We start from the raw sequence: 21,349 nt of genomic DNA, 5'->3' as shown, positions 1-21,349 counted from the left end.
AAGGAGAAAAACTATACTTGCAACAATTAATGAATCAGGAGTAGCCTTTCGAGAAACGATCTGTGAATAGACCCAAAAAGGATGGATGAAAGAGCTGCCAAATTTTGGCTGAGCAGCGTGTCCTGACTTTGTTGAAGAGACTCTCCTTGTCCGGAAGAGTGAGGAGTGCCACCTTCTCCTCTCCATGACAGATATTCCCAGGGCTGAGTGAGGAACTGCCTTACTCGTCTGTAACCGTTTGGAAAAAAACTCTGTACCTAGACTATTTGAATTTTGGTTTCTTGCAGCTGAAGTAAAAGAGAGCTTTGGACTGAAGGATCCCATGGACTGAGTGTTTTTACTTTTGTGTCCCAGCCCCCTAGAGATTGGCTTAGCTCAGATGTCATTACCAGTTAGGAGGATGTCCCCCCCCTTTGTACTCACAAAGGTCTGCATGTCTAATATCTCCTCCTATTTCAGTCCCAGGCTGGCAACTGCATCGAGAGGTCTTCCCTAGTGCTGGGGGATGGCCAGGACTTCCCAAGAGACAGAGCCAGTGTGGGATTACAGGGTGTCTGTAGAGTTTGCCATGCAGGATGGGAGATATTTCCATAGGATGTCACAAGCAGGAATCATAAACTGCAGTCTCCATGGAAATCTTATCTTTACAGTGGCCCCTGTCATAGGTTTAAGCTTCAGAAGGAAGAAATGAGACATTGTTTTGACTCTTTCTTTACCCTTTATTTCATCAGAATTCTGCTTCTGTAAAGATCTATGACAATAATACAAGAGGGAAGGAAGATTTAAACAGTAAATATAGTCTCTGCATAAATTGCATATTATCTTTAATATTTCATTAGGGCCAAACTTTTAAAAGTTAATCACTTTGCATAATTAACTAAGTCCAAATATAGGTATCTAGGATTCAAAACACTTGGACATTTCCAAATCTCAGTGAAAGAACAGGTCTCAGGGATCAGCTAGATTCCAATATTAGCTAGATTCCAACTCATCTAGTTTGAATGAGTTTCATGGTTTCAGCCTGAATGTTTTTCCTGTTGTGGTTGGAGTTCAGGTTAAGGTACAGACCACCAGGATCTGAAGTACTGTGTTTACTCCTGGATCTTTCATGGTTCAAAGGGTGAGGAAAAGGGTTGGGAATGTTGAAGGAAATACCTCCTTGTGAGTTTGGAGGTTGTCACGAGTTGCCAGCTAATAGAGTAATGGGTGGAAGTGGGGTAAGATTTGTGACAATAGACATTGAACAGCTATGGCAACAGCAGGTTGGGAAGAGGTCTGATGCGTGCAGGGGAAATGAGTGCTGCTTGTTCAGTCTTTCATACCCACAACTTTCCCATAGCTCTTTGGTGCCAACAAATTCAATGATGATGTGACACCTTACTCTGCATCTTACAGGATGTGTGTGAATATGGTAAGATCAAACTTCGGAACAATCTGTTCAGCCGGTGCAACAGCAAAATATGACCTCATCTCTTGCCCTACTCTTAAACATAGCCCAAGAAATTTTACAGACATATGTGCTCATCCTAAGCGATTGGCCTGGGTCAGCAGGAGGTGATCTCTTCATGGATATCGTGGGTAATGATTCCCACTTACGATATCTAATGGTCACTAGGTCAGCCTGTCTTCCTAGTTTTGCAGTACTGGCATGCAGCTGTTTCTTAAGGTGGGACTAAATATGATCTTAACCCCAAGCCTAACTCGACAAACAAGCCATTCTCTCATACTGGTGCCAGCACATACCTTAGCTCCTTGGGCCCCCAGGATGATATAATGTAATGGGCTCCAGCCCATACTTTCCCAAATCCTAACCTTCATCCACAACCCTAACTTCAACCTTAATCTTGAGGTCTATATCTGCCTTGTGTATGGTACACTACAGATGAGAGAGAAATGTCTTCCTTCTATTAAAATGACAGGTTGTGCACATGTTCGTATGTACCATTTGCTTCATGCAAAGGAGCTATAAGCATATATTAAATCGCTGGAATATGCACTGACCAGCAGGCAAGACTCTAAATAACTAATAATCTGTTTGCAAAAACTATTAATAAAGTATGAAGAAGCTTTCACACAATTCAAGGTTTGTGTATTAAAGATCCATGTTTTACTAACTACTGATAGTTCAAAGACTTGGCTGAAAATGAGCATGTCTTCTCTCACAGTAATAAATAATTTGTAGGGCAGTCTGCACGGCTCACGACCTTCAGCCGGCAGATTCTCTTCATGCTTATATTCAGTGCTTTGAAAGTGCATGTGTTAGCTCCTTGCCCTCTGCAAACCTAGCTGCCCTCTGCCTAACAGAAATAAAAACCTCCCTGCTCAGCCATTTCACATTCTGTTCCTTCTTTCCCAGTTTCATTGGGAGGTCTGATCCCAATGGGTCTGTGGAGAAGTTCTCTTGTTTTCATCAATAGCACTGATTAATAACTGTGCTCCAGAAGTCACGCTGCCTGACCCACTTGCCAAGCAGTAAGGTCTTTCTCCAGAGGCAGTCCTAAAATACAGCACCACCAGTGATCTAGCTGCATGTTATGCATTTTTGTTTCCTGGACTCATGGTGTCTCAGGCTGCTTACTAAAGTATGTATTGGTGCAAGTTAGGTGTCATCAATGTCATAACAGGCAAGCGTGAGTGACAGGGCAAAAGGATCCATTCTGCATGTTATGTCAGTGTTCTCATGATTGCAGTGTTGTACTTGTCACATCCTCTAGAGAACACCTTTCAGGAATTCTTCCACATTAGGGAAATACAATGTTTAAAATAGCTCTAAAACTTGGATTTGAGACCAGACTTGGGCCAATGAGGTTGTATTGTTTTAATATTTCTTTGCCTTTTTAAAAATAATGTATTTATTAACATGTAATTCATTTTACCACTCTACCCTTCCCACGTAACTGTACACCTATGCAAACATCTAATGAGCTGGTTTTGTAAATGCTTCTGGATGCTAAATAATTCTGCTTAATAACTATGTTGGTTTTTTTGTTGTTGTTGTTGTTGTTTTTCTGCAGGCCTCCATATGTAGAAGCAGCCAGCCTTTATCTGGCTTTAGTGCACGATGCCTTGAGGATGAACAGATGCTCCAGGCCATTAGAAAAGCAAATCCAGGAAGTGATTTCATATACGTTGTTGACACTCGACCAAAAGTAAGTACATTAAATTTCTTGTAGATAGCAAGACTGAATCTGGGCTGAATACAGATTTCCTATGCATGAGGCTAAGGAAAGTACATTTACTCAGGCTGCAAGAATTGAGGAGACCTTCTTTGAATGTCTCCAGCATTTCTGTGTTTTGGAGAGAGAATCTGAAATGTGGTAAATAGTGATCTCAGATGCCATATCTTTATAATTGACTAGAATCTTTGGTCAAGATAAAAGCTGTAGGAAAATTATACTGTGCAGAAACGCAGAAACTCACTAATGAACTAGAAGAGGTTGGAAGCTAATAAAACTTGGGTCCAAATTTGGCATGCTAGCAAACAGCTCAAGGTGATGAGGACTTAGGCTTCAGTGCCTGGAAGTGGGAGTAGGGAAATATTCTTTCTTACACTATCAGTAGCTTCCCTGCTGAATTTACCAAAGTATCTGAAGAAACGAAACCAAAGGGGTAAATCTCCACAAAGTCCCTAGTAGATATAGGATGAGCTTTGTTTCCACTTCATTTAAACATACCAGGATGACCATATGCAAAGCTTTACTTAGGCTACTGTCTCTTAATTTTCTCCTTCCTCTATGTGTTTACAGAAGAAACTAATATCAATTTACTGCTTTGCAACAACTACTTTAAGAGCAACAGATGGAATTTGGGTAGGTGATGTGGAAAACTTGTTAGTAAATATTGTGGCAGCTGCAAGGTTTGGCAACTGACACTATTTAGAATGTCAGAAAGCCTTGCAAATTTAACCTTATATTTATTTACTTTTAAAGAGGGCTATTTCAGATTGTCTTCTAAGAAAGGATTTCTGTGATAAAACTGCTCTGCTGCAGAGACAGTTAATAGCATTTACTGTCCTGAGCATTAGGTCAGTTAGGGGCTAGATGTTTTTCGTTTAGAGTTTCAGGGGTTTATGGTGGCTTAGACTCATGTACAGATCTTTCTTCCTGAATGAAGCTCTATGCTATCACAGAGAGACTGCTTCATTTTGTTTATATTAGAACACTGATGTCTACTTCAAAAGAGAAAGATTAGGATTCAGCAGACAATTTATATATTTCTAGCAAGTCACACTGAGGACTCTGTCCTTAAAGGACATGCTGTTCACAGGCTGTATCTTTTTTTAAATTCTTCATTGATAGTCAAAACATCACCAGACTGCTGGTTGATATACAAGAATTTTTATTTTTATTTTTTTGACCTGTGCTTTTTCCTGAATTTCATACTATAAGTTAAAAGAAGTTTTACACAAGACTTGAGTAAATGAAAAATGCTGCGGTTTTGCCCAGGTTCCTATCTTCGAGTATGGATCCTTCTGTTGGATCATGAAATTCATGCAATGTTTCAGTTCCTAATGGTGGTCCACAAGGGTAACTATGTATTCCTATTGCCAAGTTCTGTTCATGGGAATGGATGCACTGGAAAGTGTGAAGATGGGAAAAAATCTTCACATATTAAATTGGACAGAATAAAAGAATTGAAAAGTAGTCTCACATGTCTGTTTGCTTATGTATCTAAAATGAAATTATAATGGCATAAAAAGCTTTTAGTCTTTAGCTATTTGCTTTGAAAGTTAAGAGGTCAAATTTGGTCCATGGAAACCTATTTTGACATATGACATAAAAAAGCTAGACTTGTTCATCTTAGTTGGAGATAAATTGGCAGCAGACAATCAATCCTCAATTGCATGCATTTGGCTCCAAATTAAAATTGAATGTTTGGTGTGCATGTGTTTAGGTTGGAAGACATCAGGAAGAGACACATTCTTCTATATCCCAGCATTAGCTGAGTACGGAAGTATATTATTTGTTTCAGAAGTGACCACAGAAGCAGCAAATCAACTGGAAATGGAGTTATCTCCATAGCCTCTTATCCCCTAGGCAATGCCTAAGAGATACTTTGTTTTGATATTTCACGAACATTGGCTCTCACTGCAATGAAGACGAGTCACTTTTTGTCCAACTGGTACCTCATAAGGTCTCTTCAAAAGCTTTATTAGTGCCTTCCAGTCTGGATGTGCAATATCCATTTTTATTTAATTCTTAAATCTTTCCTGAGCAGAAGCTGTTAGTTGTGCTTGGAGGCGTGGAGGTTCTGCCACATGGGTCACTTTGTTACTCCCGGAGCCTTCCTATTTCTTGGGAAGTTCAAAGGTTCCCCAGCCTTACAGCATGCATTTCATAGAAGAGCAGGGGCTTCAGGCAAAAAGACAATTTTTTTCTATTGGACAGTGAGATTTTGCTATAGAAAAAATATATATATTAATAATTATTATATAATTATATAATAATAATAAAAATAATAGGGTAATAAAGTAAAAGGACTTAATTAATTTCTATCAGCTCCAGTTTTCAGCCCAGAGATCAAAATTTGGCACAAGGGGCTTGGCAGATAGTTTTCTTTTCGGTCTCAAGGCGGGGGGGGGGAATAAGTATTAAACCCCCCCTTAATTTATGCTTGGGAAAACTGAACTAAAGAAGCATTTAGTGATTTTCCCATGCCAGGAAGCAAGTAACAGATTCAAAGACAAAACTCCAGCTTCCAGCTGAATGTGTTTTTCCCTGAAGCACAGCAAAATATTTGATAGTGCTGCATTGCAGATGAAAATATTTGTGGTAATTTTGTCAATTCGAATCTTTTGTGGTCTCTACACAACTACAGCCAAGATAATATAAACTTATGAAAGACTACTCCAACTCTCTCTTCATTATTCCAAGCTTCACAGAAGTAAGCTGTACCAACTTTTGGATGCTTTGAGCAGTAAAACACAGTAATTTGGGCAACATTACAGTGTACATATGCTATGAAACAGTAGCATGGCAGATAAGACACTGCCACCTCCTGGGTATATTCTGCTAGTAAAAATAATGCTGATCAGAAATAAAATCAGAATAGCCTTTTAAAACCAAATTAAAACCTTTATATTCTTGCAGAGGACCCCTACATAAGCTGTGGGGTTTTTTGTATCTAACCTCACTAATGAAGTTTCACTCAAAGTGTGTGAGTCAGAGCCTCAGCAACCCAGAGCCCTGCAATAGGCTGTAAACAGATCCCCAATTCCTAACCCGTTGTGTTGACACTGTGATAAATGCTTCCTAGTTGTACCTGACTTAAATCACTCTGATTTATTGCAGTAGACCACGAGCTTTGTTTTGAAAAGAATCTATTTGCTACCGATTTTAATCCAATTTTTCCCTAATTTTTTCAGCTCAACGCAATGGCAAACAGAGCAGCTGGGAAGGGGTATGAAAATGAAGACAACTACTCCAATATCAAGTTCCAATTCATAGGCATTGAGAATATCCATGTAATGAGAAATAGTCTGCAGAAAATGCTTGAAGGTAATACTCTTCTTTATTGAAAACTAGAGGAAAGATTTGATCCTTCTGTCACACAAATCAGGATAACTGCACTGAAATCAGCAGCAGTGAAAACGGGTATGAGAAGAGAGCTTTGCCTGTTGCAGCTGCATGCAGCTGCCTGCTGGCCAATGGGACTTGTGCAATGGAATATCACCACAACTAGTGATGATTTCCTAATTGTGCAAACACCTTGTTTCATGGGTGAAATCCAGGTATCATTTACTTTTTAATGACAAAATTCATTTGACTTCAGTACACCTTACTTCTACTACATCTTCTTTTGACGTTTACAGTTTAATGGTATAATGAAAAAATCACTCATAGCTGACTTTGACGCTAGTGGCAAATACAGGATTTTTTTTTTAAGCTCAGAAAACCTATCGTTTGATTTTTGTATGTGGTCAATAAGGTAGTCATGCATTTTAGACTGTGAATTTTAATTGAAACTTACTCATGGCCTGTATACAGCATGTCACATCAGGTTTATTTATGAAACTCACAATCAATGGGTGTAACCACTCAGCACCTTCATAATCCTATGAAAATTAATAATAATTGCTTTATAAATATTTATCAGTGTATAAACGAGCACATCTGTACTGCCATTTAATATTTGGATTACATTACTGTTTAGAGGCCTTCTGGGAAAAGAGTAAAAATAAATAAGCCATCCTTGACCCTTAATGGCTTGTTGATTTTTAACAAGCAAATAGTAAATAGTGCTCACTCCACTCCATAGAGTCTCAGTATTTACTTAATGTATATCATCAACACCTTCTGTCACCTCCTAGATCAGCTTGATCCAGATATTCTTGACTTGATGCTCTGCCCGTGCTCTTTTATTCTTCATCTGTCTCTCATCATCTGTATGCAAATGTGAATTTTAGATCTAAGAAGGGCTTGCATTTTCCAGGACAGGAGACTTGTGCTCTGTTTTCAAATAAGAGCAGTTTATGAAAAGCAGCAGTAAAGTGTGATGCAGGTAAAACAGTTACTCTCTTCATGACATATTTTTACTTAATTCCTTGGGTCTCAGGAAGGAAAATAGAAGGATTTTTAGTTCACTACAAAGTCTTGTTTGGCTAGGAGAGAGACCGGGTGAATAAACCTGTCCCTTTATTTGTTCAGCTTAAGACCATCAAAGTTAAAATAGTAAACAACCAGCCTGGCTGCATGGGACAGTGCTGTGTATTATTTTTGAGCCGAAAGTTCATAAGACAGGCCCATGGCCCAAACCAACATGTAATTAATTTCTAATGCATTTAACGCTTCAGGCTGCTTGGGCGGGGCATAACTTCTTAGCATCTATTCTTAAATGAGCCATATGCTCAAAACATCTGCTATTTTCATAGGTTTTATATTTGCTATTTTGAAATCTCATATTTAGTGACATGGCTGATAAGATTAGAAATTAGAGAAGTGAATTCCATAATTCCCAGTACTTGAGGCTTTTTAAAAAAAAAATCTCACGACTTTCAGGGTATGAGCAGGGCTTTTCTCATGTAAGGGGCTGCATAGTTTTTATCTTTTTCCATTCATAGTAGTGTCCCTTCATCTGCTTCCCTTGTGTCCTTTAAAAGGGTATTTATTACCTGACTTGTGCGTACAAAGGGAACCAGAATCAAGAAGGCCACCAAGGAAGATGATAATATACATTTAATATAGCTTTCATTTTTTATCAAGGAATACGTAAACATACCTAGGTCAATCTCTAAGGTAAAACATCATATTACACTACAAGCATTACAAAATATGTCTGATGCTCGTGACCTGTTGTGAGACAAAAATCTCTGAAGTGATAAATGAGGCTGATGAAAACTGATTTTAGTTTAATGTGTGGTATTGTTTCTTGGAAGTGTACAGCATGGAAAAGAGGACATCAAGACATAATAGGTCTGGTGTGTTGCAGGAGTGCAGCAAGAGCAATTTTATTCAACTTACTGGAATTAAGTTGAAGTGAAGGTTGGAGGATTTTTTTCACATGAGAGACTGCAGATTATTTTCAATATACAATTTATTGTGGTTTAATATGGCAGCTAAAACAGCCACACAGCCATTCACTCACTCACTCACTCACTCACTCACTCACTCACTCACTCACTCACTCTCCCCTCAGTGGGATGGGGGAGAGAATTGAAAAGAAAAAAGGTAAAACTCTTAGGATGTGATAAAGACAGTTTAATAGGATAGAAAAGGAACAGAATAATAATAATGATGACGATAAAAGAATATGTAAAACAAGTGACACACAGCACAGTTTCTCACCACCCAAAGCTGATGCTCAGCTAGTTCCTGAGCCGTGCCGCCTCCCGGCCAACCCCCAGTTATATACTGAGCATGACGTCATATCGTATGGAATGGCCCTTTGGTCAGTTTGGGTCAGCTGTCCCGGCTGTGTCCCCTCCCAGCTTCTTGGGAACCCCCGACTTCTCATTGGCAGGGCAGTATGAGATGCTGAAAAGTCCTTGACTGCTTGGCAACAACTAAAACATCAGTGTGTTATCAACATTATTCTCATCCTAAATCTAAAACACAGCACTATACCAGCTGCTAGGAAGAAAATTAACTCCATCCCTACCGAAACCAGGACACGATTTTAAATAACTTCCAATACTGAGGAAGTTTGAACAAAAATTGATTATTTGGTTTTCCATTGGAAAATGCACTTATATTAGGAGTGTGTTCATTTGAATGACATTTCTTTAGGAAAAAGCTGAAGAAATTAATTTATACTTCTAATAATGTCAATAATTTATTTGAGTAGGTAAAAAATATTTGGTTTCAGCTTTGTGATTTTTACTGACTTTAATTCTATAAATTTTATCTTAAATTTAATATGTATTTACTCTTGTATAATGTTATTTTTTGGCAAAATATATCAACATTATAAAATGATTAAATTAGTAGGATAATGAGAATTTTTTTTCAGAATATGCAAAAAATGTTGAGATTTGACTGTACTCTGGAAGTAAAATGCATTTCAACATGATGGAATTTCCTTCCAGGAAAAAAAAAAAGTTATACTTTTGTCTCTGCCACCTCATATTGCTTTAGTATAGTATTGATTATTTTTATATTTAGAGAGAGGTGTATGTGAAGATCCTTGTGATAATTTTGATCCTGCACACAACCTCCTTGAAATTATTTTTAATATTAGAAGAAAATGTTGCACAAGGACTCTTCTCAGTAAAGATTTGAGGGCTGGCTGAGGCTGCTGTTTGGTATATGTGATGGGGTGAGCTTTGCTGTACACTGGGGGGCCAACCAAGACTTGACCCCTGTTGTTTATTGAGGTGATGACCCCACATGCTCCCTGTCTGTATTTAAACAGCAAATACGAGCTTCTCCTCCCCTCAGACCAGGAGCACTAGTTGCTGATCTAAGAGCAGCCCTCTGATCCTTGGACTTCCGTGGCAGATCAGCCAGAAAGAGAGCCTGAGGGTTTGGCCCGCAGCATTTACTCCGTCCTTGGCCTATGGCTGCGCTGCCAGAAATGAGGGAACTGGTCCAGCATCCCCCTCTGGTAATTTTGGTGATGGAAGAGGCAGCTTCCACCATGTGTCCTGTTTCTTCCTCCCCTTCTGGGGAAGGGAGCACCACTGCATTGCTATGAGTTTTGCCCCAGGGCACTTGATTTTCCTCTGCCTGCACAGCGGGTACAGCAGCTCTTATTTCTCTGAGATTTTGGTACCTTTTCTGCTGAGATGGAAATGACTTTTCCCCTTAGGGTAAGCCTCATAATCGAATTCATAATTGGACTCAGTATTAAGGTCCAGATCAGTAGCCAAAATCATGTGAAATACACAGTGTATGCCTTTAGGACAGTGTGAACTTTGCTCAGTGAAGTGGTCAGTAAATATTGACTCTAATTTGGTAGTGGGAATGAGCAAAGCACTATTTCAGCCTTACCTTGGGCTTTTGTAAACAGAGACAGCAGCTTCTGCTACTAATTGGTCATGCTTCCATCTGCACGGGAGCATTAATCATGTGAAAGCTGTTTGCTTTCAGTGCTGCTATCTATGCATTTTTATAAATATCCTTCAAAATGACTTTTAAAATAACCATCTGGAAGAGGCCCTGCACACAAAGATTGCAAGACTTTGTATGGACACATTAGGCTATTTTGCCTCTGAATTAAATGGAGCTAAGACAGTCAGATATGTTCAGATGTGGTATAAACTCTGGCTTCGGCTTGTAAAATTAAATTCCAATTACATCGAAGGAAACTAAAGTTATGCCACTGGTCAAAATGGCCATAATTAACTGAGTCTTTTAGAAGATTTTCAGAGGACAAGAGATCTACTAACACATTATTAATTCACAGATCATACATTAACTCAGCAAAACCCATGACATTTTTCACTGTATTCCTTAAATGAGTTTCACTGGTTAATATCTTTTTCCTTAAAAGACGGTATAATTGTACAGGGATCAAAATAATTGCATGGTCTATTTATGGGGTGAATTTAGTATCTCACTGTTCAAAATAGGTTGCACCAAATATTGTTGAGTATTTGTCTGCTGCTGGATTGAAGTATCTGAATTAGATTCTGATTGCCCTTTTTTTCTTCTGATGTCACAAACTCTGTAATATTAAAAAATAGACACTTGGATACAGTAGGATAGAAACTTAATGTTGTAAAAACTGTGAAGTGGTTTGGTTTTTTTCATGGCACAGAGATTGGAAAGTTTTCAGGACAATATTTTCCTTGATGAATTATGTTTTTTCCTCACTTTTAGAATACTTTCTGACTATAAGTGAAGTTTTAATAAGGTTTCCCTCAGGGACAGAGAACTGTCGAGTGAATTGCTGTAACTCAACCACCATCATCTGTGGTGGTGCTGAAGGCTGGGTTTGGCAGACCTGCTCTTACAGAGCTTCATCAGCAGATATGGCTGGGAACAGGAGGCTGTGGCACCGGTTAGGTGGCTGTCTGCTTGTCCAACAGTAGAAATCATACACTTTCTGTTTCCAAGCCCTCATTATTAAATACATGATCCCCTCCCAGAGGTTTGAAAACTTTGCTCCCAACACAATTTTGGAAAATCTGTGCTGCACAGAAGGATGTATTTGGTAAACTGTTTGCAACAGGCTTTGTAACAGCTTCTCTTTTTAATTTAAGTCAACCTATTGGGTGAAATTTGACCCAGCTCTATTTCTTAAATACATGCTTTTTTCCAATGGTAAAGTTTAACTGTGAAGTAGTCATTCTTTTCAAAAGATGACTATTTTACACAGGGGATATCTGAAGAGATAACTCTTAGGTTGAACAGTCAGTGAAAGCTTAAGGGACTACAATTACTGTACATTTAATATGTAGCTTATTTTGCAGTTTGTGAGCTGAAATCGCCTTCAATGAGTGACTTTCTGTGGGGCCTAGAAAATTCTGGCTGGCTGAAGCATATCAAAGCCATTATGGATGCTGGCATTTTTATTGCAAAGGTAAAGTGCGTAAAATGAGAACAAAATTTGGACTAACCAGATACAGAAAGTGAGGGCCAAATTCTCTGTTTGTGGGTAACTTCTGTTATCTTCAGTGATGTTGTATCTGAAAAAAATCCATCTTGCAATGATTCACGTATGAAGAGAGATGATTCTTAGGTGCTGTCGTGTGGACATTTTGCTAATATGGTAAAAAAAGTTTGTGTTCTTTTCACTGAAGAATTCAAATGTACTAAATCCTCTACTAGCCTGTATCTTGTTATGCCAGGTATTTGAAGGTCCTTATTTTACTCCCAGCAGTGATTGCCACTGTTTCTTTCCCTGTTTCCCCTGCCTCCTTCACTGGTTTCTGGACATTTTCTTTGTTGAAGGTTTCTGTTTGAGGACTACTTCTTTGCATGGTAATTGTAATATAGGAATATTAGCTACTGTGTTAAACTCTCTGAGTTATTTAGCGACCAACTGAATTCACCTCCTAAACCAGCTCCTGTGTATCACCCCATGGCCAAACTCTCTATCAGCTTCTACTCTTACATACTTGAGAACTGTTTCAGAAAACAATTGTTGGCTTTGATAAGAAATTATTTCTCCTAATCTCACCCAAAGTAATGCAGATATTTTTAATCTACCAACAGTATTTTTAATTTTATTACCCCCCTCCTCTGTACCTTTTACTGTTTCAATTCTTATTTTTGAGATTACTATTACAATTTCTTATAGGCCATTTTATTCCCATGACCTGCTACATACAACTATATGGATAAAACATCATGGGTTTCCCTCCTCAGTAACTGCTTGTTTCTCTTGCTTTGCTTCTTCCTGCTCAGCAGGCAACTGTAATTTCTTACCTCAACAGCAGCTGTGGAATAAATGCACATGGTATTATTTCTCCTAGGCCTACTAGCTTTCATTCGCTCAGAGAAATCAAGTCATATATGTTAGCTCTTGCCAACTTTTCCCCAGTGGCTAGTCTTAAAATACTGTCCAAAAAAATTTATCCTTTGTCCATATGCTTGCTAGCCTCATGCCTCCTCAGACATGCATTTTGATCCGTTCTTGTTTGTACAGTTCCCAGTTCTCAGTTGTTGGTCTCCTGCCCACAGGAGTTCTATGTTGGTAGAGTTTACTTGTTTCTTGAGATAAACATAGATAAGTTATTATTATTCCTTCGTCCCTATTAAGCCCAAACTTAACTTGAATGTTTGTTTTTCTAGGCAGTATCTTTCCTAACCTATTTTATTTTTCTACTTTCTAAATTTAGTTCTCTTTAGAAATGACAAAGGCTAAAATCCTTAGAATTTAAAAAACCCCTCAAGTTCCAAAAATAATGCAATACCATACTTTGGAGAACTTAGTATGATATCTTCTTTGTTTATGTATAAAATGGGATCCTCTCTCCCCAGTTATTTAAAGATACCGATACAGTCTTGCTTATTAGATATGGAAGTTTACCACTACCAGAGGCTTCCCCAGAAATCTTTAGAAGCATGTCGTCAGTGTGCAACGCAGTGTGCTGTAATAATATTCACACCAGCACTGGCATTGGAAGCAGACATTGCCACTATTGACATTACCATCAAGATGAGAAATTAAGAGCCCTATTGCATGGGATGGGATGAGATTAAGACTTTTCAAATGAGAGGAATAACACTCAACATAATTCAACTCTGTGGCAGAAAAAAACCTGAACAAGGTTTCCCAGTTCCCAAACTAATACTCTCTATATTGCGCTGTCTCACTCTTCCTCTCTTACCTTTGCCTTTCTCCCTGCTTGTGAAATTTCTGACTTTTTCTGTATCCTTAGGCTGTGGCTGAGGAAGGTGTGAGTGTGCTTGTTCACTGCTCTGATGGCTGGGATAGGACAGCCCAGGTTTGCTCTGTAGCGAGCCTTCTGTTGGATCCGTATTACAGAACTATGAAGGGATTCATGGTAAGCAGGTTCTCTTTCACAGAGTGAATAAAGTATTATGGCATCATTTAAGATGAATAGCTTTGGTTTTAACAGAAAATAAACTTTCCTTAAATATACCTTTTCTTATTTATTTTTTTAAGTAGGAAGAAGGTTTTTATCTGTCCAAGTCACAGTCTCCCAGTTTTTGTATGAAATGTTATCAAAGGTGGGGATCAGTTGGGCACCCATTAATTTTTTTTTCCTAACCTTGACCAGGAAGCTTTCTTGTAGCCCAAGGAGCTTTCGTGCAATCAAAAATTTGTATTCATTTTCAGGGATCAATGAAGTTTTGACTGTCAGAAGTGTGTGCTCCCTAGACATTAGATTGCAATGAGCAGCTTTGTTGGAAAATCTGTTCCTTTCCCAAGCAAATCAACACCGGTAAAGCATCTAGGAATGCTTATCAACTTACTAGTTGCACATTAAAAAAGATGTTTGGGACATTTTTAGGTTCTATTTTAGAAAATGATAAATCAGGCTAATTGAAGTTGTGCTGAAATACCGGTTATCCTATCTGCACCCATGAAGAGTGCTACTTTTTCTTGAGCTGGCAGCAGTGCTCATCACTCATTATTTTTCTGCTTATTCTAAAAAGTATCTGGGGTTCTAATACTGCTTGCATACATCATTCTTGCTTGTCACTTTTCTACTTATTCTATGAATTTACTGGAATTTTAGTACTGCTTGTTTACACTACTCTTCTGCCTGCTTCAACATGTGTCAGCTCTGCTCCGCAACACTGAATGCAATATTCTTATTTTAGGTTTTAATTGAAAAAGACTGGGTTTCCTTTGGTCACAAATTTAACCACAGGTAAGGCAGTGCTAAGGTTTTTCTGTATATATTTTTATGTACTCAGTATCTGCTGCCATTACAATTTTACTTCCTTGTTGCCTTACAAAGCATATCCACAGAATGCCCTCAGGGAACTGCCATACCCTTTTCTCCTACTATATAATTCAGCTGCCTGGAAAAATCAAAGTGAAATATTTTCATAGCAGTCTTTTCTTATATATGCACTCCAAGACTGCTATTGGGATTCCTGAGTGCTGCTGGTCTTGCAGTTGCTATGAGCATTGAGAGATCCCTGTGAGAGAAAAGTAGTATGTATGTGGCTTGCAAAATCCCTTTGGACTCTAGCAGATCTTTCAGTAGTGTCCAGACTCCCCACGTAAGTCCCTGTTCAGCAAAATCTGCGTCTTCCAGGACAGTACTTAATCTTAGGCATGTCTGCAAGTTATCTATTATGTAAAATATACTCTTCCTATTACACTCTGTTCTAACAAAACCAGTAGGATTTGTTCAGAAACGTCAGGTAAAGCAAAGCGGAAAGTCATCTATTTGGACAAGTTATTTTGTACATCTATTATGTAAATGCTATAATGTAATGAAAATGTTCTGAAGACTTTATATATTTAAACATGGATATATATCCACATTTTCTTTCTTTCTTGTATTTCCTTTTAGTTTCTGTAAAAATAAAAAATGCAATTTCTATATTAGAGTTTAATGACATATTGCTTGATTTGAATATCAATGTGTTCTAGTTTCAAAAAACACAACAAAACTTTCAGAAAATCTGTGCAGCTCCACACTACCTGTGAAATTCCATCAGGAATTTCTACATTTCATATGATACTGTCAGATGTCTATTATTGTCAGTGGTGAAAGATACTATGAAATGTAATCACTGATAGCATTGGTCTGCAGTACAATATTGCTATATTTTCTTTGATGCATAATAATAGTAGAATTAGAAGTTTCAATTTTAGATGTTTATGGAATTCCACTCTGTTGGCATGTGTATATATATATATGCACAAATATATATACACACACACACTAGACAAGCAGCACTGAAAATGCTTCTTCAGACTATGTAGACTTATAAAATATTTTTTACTTCCATGTGTTTTATATTTTCAGGCTTCTTTACTTCATTGCAAGTGGTTCCCAGAGACATTTTTATAGACAGAAATTTTGATGTTCCTTTGACAGTTACAGTAGCATGTAAACACTTCCCACTTTCTAAAAATTTCACCAAGAGTGGGCAGCTTTAAACTGTTTTCTGCCAAGGTTATTCTGTTCCTCTTCTGCTCAGTTTTCTGCTTTGGGGAATGGTCTGCCATTGAGCGACTATCTAAGATAGGCTTTTGCCATTAAGTCACTGCAGTCATTCTTATGATGACTTATGTTACTGTGCTATAAATTTACATTAATAGCATTAAAACATGGCTCTGCGGCAGTCAGCTGTTAGTAGTTGTAAGGCAACAAGACACCTATAAATGTTTGTTTGTTCGTATTTGATAAATTCTGCTTTCATTCTCCTCCATGAATCTTGTGCCATTTTTGTAAGTAAAAAAATACACTAGTAGTTGAAATTTTAGAAATGAATACCTATGATGTAACTTGCACACGAAAAGCGAGGGGTTTGTTTTCATTAGTGTTAATTCAGTTTTCCTACAGGATTTCAGGTTATAATTGAATGTATCTTGTCTTGTTTCAGGTATGGCAACTTAGATGGAGATCCAAAGGAGATATCCCCCGTTATCGACCAGTTCATTGAATGTGTATGGCAATTAATGGAACAGTTTCCTTGTGCCTTTGAATTCAATGAGAGATTCCTCATCCACATACAGCATCATATCTACTCTTGCCAGTTTGGGAATTTCCTGTGTAACAGCCAGAAGGAGAGACGAGAGCTGAAGTATGAAAGCCTTGTCTTTAGTAGCATATTTACGTGCAGGGTGGTGGTGTGTTGAGAAGTCAGACATTTGCCAGTCTGTACGTACGTGCTTTAGTAAGGCGTGGGGTGCCGTCGATCCTCTGCAATGCGGCTCTGCTGGGAGTGTAATCCATGGTGTGCGTGACAGGGATTAGTGAAAATGGACAAGAGCATTAGCCCTGCAGCCATGTGGCCTTACTTTATTGCAGCATTAATAACATTCAAAGGAAGCTGTCACTGTAGCTCTAATACAGGATGGTATGAACTCTAGTCAAGTTCTCAGTTCAAGACGCACTGCTCTTCTGTGTTTTAACCTCTCTTTGGATGTCATGTCAGGACACTTTGTCCTGATCTCTCGGATACTTTCTTGTGAACAGCCTTTTTGTCTGGTAGCCTTCCCTAGGACTGTGTCAGCAAACTATCCTTCTGCTGTCTGGCCCCAAAGCAGTTATGAATTCATCTACCTGCCTTCAGGCCCAAACAGAGACAATATCATCATCCCTGGTAGTGCTGAGTTCATATCTGCTTCCTGGGGCCCTGGGGCCCTAGCTACATCACCACTTTTCTCATGCATCCTGATGGTGCCAGCTGGAGCAATGAGAGGAAGGTGGGAGTTACTACTTGCTGCTGCCATTTGGTGCCTTTCACTGCGCAAATGCAGAGCAGCCTCAGTGCCACAGTCCATTTACTATCAAAACCTTCATGGGTCATCATATCCCAAGACCTAACTGCATGAGAAATTGCAGCTCAGTGGTCTGAGAGTGCTTTTAAATGTGAGGATCCCTTTGGTGTAGGGATCAGTCTGAAAGCTAATTTTATGGAAGTGATCCTCTCCATCTCGCAAAGGAACCCGTCTATCCATGTTCTCTCCCCAGCCACTCTGGCTTTATGGGAAATTGATTGGATTTTGCCTTTGGTGACCAACAAAGGACTATGGGTCTCTGGTTTTTTTATATTTATAACTTAAGTCTAATTCTGTTAAGGAAGTATAAAGCTGATATTGTAAATGAGTAGTACGGAGCACTAGAATGTCACATCTAAGCTTTAGCTATACCTGAATTATAGTAGAGACTTTAATATATTTTTATTTAATATTTTTTCAGAATCCAAGAACGAACATATTCATTGTGGGCTCATATGTGGAAAAATCGTGCCGATTACCTGAATCCTTTGTACAGATCAGACCACAGTCAAACCCAAGGGACCCTGCACCCACAGATGGCTCCATGCAACTTCTTGTACAAGTAGGTATTATCACTTGCTACAGAGAATTGTAGGATGTGTTAGTACAGAACAGAGTGCCTTTGTATTTAAGTATTTCTCATTCCATAAGGTAGCTTATAGAGAGTAAATTCAGTGTCAGATGCAACGTGTTCATTCCTTGTGTGCTCATTGTCAGCCAACACCTCTGCACCATTCCACAACGGAGTATTAGTCTGAAAAGAAGCTTAAGATTAAAGCTATATTGATAGTTGTGTGTCCTAATTTCATGGTTACTCACTTCTTCCACTGAGAAATGTCTTTCAGTTCTGTTCTTGTCTGTGGTTTCTAAATTTAAAGTTGCTTCAATTTCTTCCATTCCAAGATTTTGTGATGTTTATTTGGATAAATTGGTTTCAAAAATAAAAAGGGACATTTCAAGAAATCATATGGTTTCATTGCTAAAACAAGTGTTTAGTAAAACAAAAAGCAGACTTTCCCCATGTTGTTGTTATACCTATACTATTTTACATCTACTATTCCAGGTGACATCCACTTTAAAACAATTTAAAAATGGTCATTAATCGTATTCTTTAGGATAGTGGGATTTATGAAAGAAGTACTGATACTGCAGATCCTCCATGGGATGAGTAATCCTGTTGAGTTTAATGGAATTACTTGGGTGCATAACAATTTCCAAGCATAAGCTGTCAGACGATAAACTTAAGGGGGAACATGACTTAAATAGTGTACTATTGGAGTAGGAATAATAAACCACCAAGGAGCACGCACGTGCTCTGAAAATATCTGTCAGCTACTTGGCTGGACAGCTGCAGCTGAGGGCAGGTCTCGGTTAGTTAACCTGTCTGGTGAACTAGTCACATACTCAGAGTCTGGCAGTGGCCATGTATTGCCAGGAGGAGAGAAGACAGGAGGAGTGCTAGACTAAGTTACGGACTTAGAGTTTGAGTCCTTTCCTCCTGAAAATGAAATTATCAACTCAGCTGTTTAACTAAAGGTTTGTCAAATAATTCCATAGAACAGGAAAAGAACTTGCTTGCAATTTCCATAGGCCAGTTTAAAATGTCAGTTTAAATTTTAAGAGAACAGGATACGATAGTGGTTTTTACTCCTGATTTTTAACTCTTCTTTACAGAGGAAAACCCCCTGTTAACGCTGCACCTCAAACTCCCCCCACAGCCCCAGACAAAACCAAGCATACAGAATTTCCAAGATGACTTCATGGGAAGTTACACAACGGTTGAGAACTAGGATTATGAAAAAATGTCTTTAACCTTGGCTGTTTTATAGGTACCATTACTCCAAAATCCATAGTGTAGAACAAGAAAATAATACAGCAAAAGTTTGCTTTCAGTGAACCATCCTCAGCCGCGTGATCTAAGTCAAAGGTACATTCACCTTTCTACTGTGTATCAGAAGGGGTTCAAGCTATGTGTGTCCACAGAGCTGCATCTTCAGGACAGAGCCAATGCAAATGAACCATAAATCTTACCAAATATTCAATGAACTTATGCGTATGCACTCTAATGATAAATAATCCATGGATGGATCATTTAGGACAAAATGTGTCTAGGGAAAAAAAAAAGAACAGTGTGTATTTGAGTCTTCTGAGGCCACCTCACCAAATGAGAAAATTCCTGACCTTCCCACCAATTCCAGGTTCTGGAGTGGTATGTACAACCGCTTCGAGAAGGGGCTGCATCCTCGACAGTCAGTTACTGATTATCTGATGGCAGTGAAAGAAGAAACTCAGCAGCTGGAAGAAGAGCTGGAGGTCTTAGGAGAGGTAATAAATACTTGATCTCGATGCCTCAAGACTTAACTGATGGCAAATGAAACCCAGCTCCATACACTGCAGAGTCCCGTACAAGCTACATTCTTTTCCAGCATGAGGATGTTCAGCCATCGTCTTTGTTTTCACATAAATTATTATGAATGTTTTAAGAGACATTTAAGAGACAACAGTGAACTTTGTTTCTTTAGGGATAAAATTTCACCTGTGTTGGTACACAAGTACTACTCCTGAAAGAAATTTTATATCCTTCTGTAACTCGGAAGGAACTGTAACTAGGAAGGATGCTGTAATTCAGCATTGGTTTGTGATAAATTGTGCACCTCTCATACTTCATAAATGCAAATAGGCAGTTTTAAAGGGTGCCAATTGGGTTGGGCTCTGAACTTAGGTTGTTTTTTCTTAAAAAGGCAAAGACACATAAGAGGATTACTGGGGCCTAAATGTGTCCGTGTAATATATACTGTTTCCTTTATTTCAGAAATTGGCAAATCTTCAGAAATCACAATTAACTGACAATAAAGTCAAGAGTAAGCAACAAGACGGAAGCAAACGGTTAGGGCTTTCTACTTCCAACAACAACTTAGCTAACACTCCCCAGGAGTATAGCAACGATCTGAAATCATTCCCATCCCGGAGCCCTTCACAAGGGGATGAAGAAGACTCAGCCCTGATTTTGACACAGGACAACCTGAAAAGCTCCGATCCCGACCTGTCAGCTAACAGTGATCAGGAGTCTGGTGTGGAGGACTTAAGCTGTAGGTCCCCAAGTGGGGGTGGCTGTTTGCCTAGTGAAGACAGTGGCAAGGATTCAGATGAGGCTGTATTTCTGGCAGTCTGAAATACCTTCACAACAGTGAGGATCCAGATGAAGCAGAGTCTTTCACAGTCTGGAATGACATCTTTTCATCAGATGAAGAATGGGAGTGGTCTGTGGCCTAAAGAAATAATCCAAAGAAAGGGAACTGTGCAATTGTGTAAGTAAAGATCTAAGCAGAACAAGCCATTATTAGTTTTAAGACATAATGCTAAAGAAAAGTAGTATCTGCTGTTATATTTACTTAAGCCAATGTGGTATTTGTTTTATCAATGCTGTACATAATTATTCCTTACTTTGTTCATTTCCATAATTATTTATTGTACAAAATAATAGTTCTTTTCCAAAGACGTGAAATTCCAGAGTACTCTCTTATACATAGGGACAAGGTTGAAGAGCCGTTAGTGTTATCTTACTGGTGAATCAGTCAAAACTTACTTTTCTAAGCACTCTTTTGCCTTCACACATATTGTCTATGTTCTTCACTTCTTTTTTAATGGGAGGTGTTAAATTTGAATTCCAACAATTTTTTTGCACATTATCCTACTAGAATTCTTTACTGCAAAGTAAAACTAACAAATGGGCATGCATGTTTAGGGGACAAATGGAGCTTTGATCCTGCAAAAATATCCTTTAGTAAGCAGCTGCTGCTGCATGCGAATGCATCCCATTTGTACTCAACTCTCAACCAGTGTTGAAAGTTCAATAGTTTCTGTGAGCAAAACTTCAAGGAATATAACAATACTTACTGGTAAAGCATCCCTTTATAATGAAAGGTACGTTAGGCAGCATACTTTAGCCTCTTTACGTTCTCAAGTTTGATTGTTTGTATCTTACCCTTGTTCCAAACCACCTACATAAGATATAAAGGTAAAATTTTAA

General features: G+C 38.5%; 1 protein-coding gene across 3 annotated transcripts in view; it reads left to right on the top strand.

The window, feature by feature from the left end:
• Nucleotides 1-20,491, top strand: part of MTMR7 (myotubularin related protein 7) — a 73,588-nt gene extending 53,097 nt beyond the window's left edge. For all 3 annotated transcript variants that reach the window (XM_054823782.1, XM_054823781.1, XM_054823783.1), the window contains 9 exons: nucleotides 3,015-3,149; nucleotides 6,365-6,497; nucleotides 11,852-11,961; nucleotides 13,766-13,891; nucleotides 14,676-14,725; nucleotides 16,419-16,619; nucleotides 17,741-17,881; nucleotides 19,518-19,644; nucleotides 20,132-20,491. In XM_054823782.1, coding sequence (XP_054679757.1) covers nucleotides 3,015-3,149; nucleotides 6,365-6,497; nucleotides 11,852-11,961; nucleotides 13,766-13,891; nucleotides 14,676-14,725; nucleotides 16,419-16,619; nucleotides 17,741-17,881; nucleotides 19,518-19,644; nucleotides 20,132-20,491 — 1,383 coding nt within the window. The remainder of the gene's footprint in view (nucleotides 1-3,014; nucleotides 3,150-6,364; nucleotides 6,498-11,851; nucleotides 11,962-13,765; nucleotides 13,892-14,675; nucleotides 14,726-16,418; nucleotides 16,620-17,740; nucleotides 17,882-19,517; nucleotides 19,645-20,131) is intronic.
• The last annotated feature ends 858 nt before the right edge of the window (nucleotides 20,492-21,349 follow it).

This window comes from Grus americana, chromosome 4 (assembly GCF_028858705.1).
Source record: "Grus americana isolate bGruAme1 chromosome 4, bGruAme1.mat, whole genome shotgun sequence".
In the NCBI taxonomy this organism is placed as follows: Eukaryota; Metazoa; Chordata; class Aves; order Gruiformes; family Gruidae; genus Grus; species Grus americana.
This window is presented reverse-complemented; position numbering and strand designations above follow the sequence as displayed.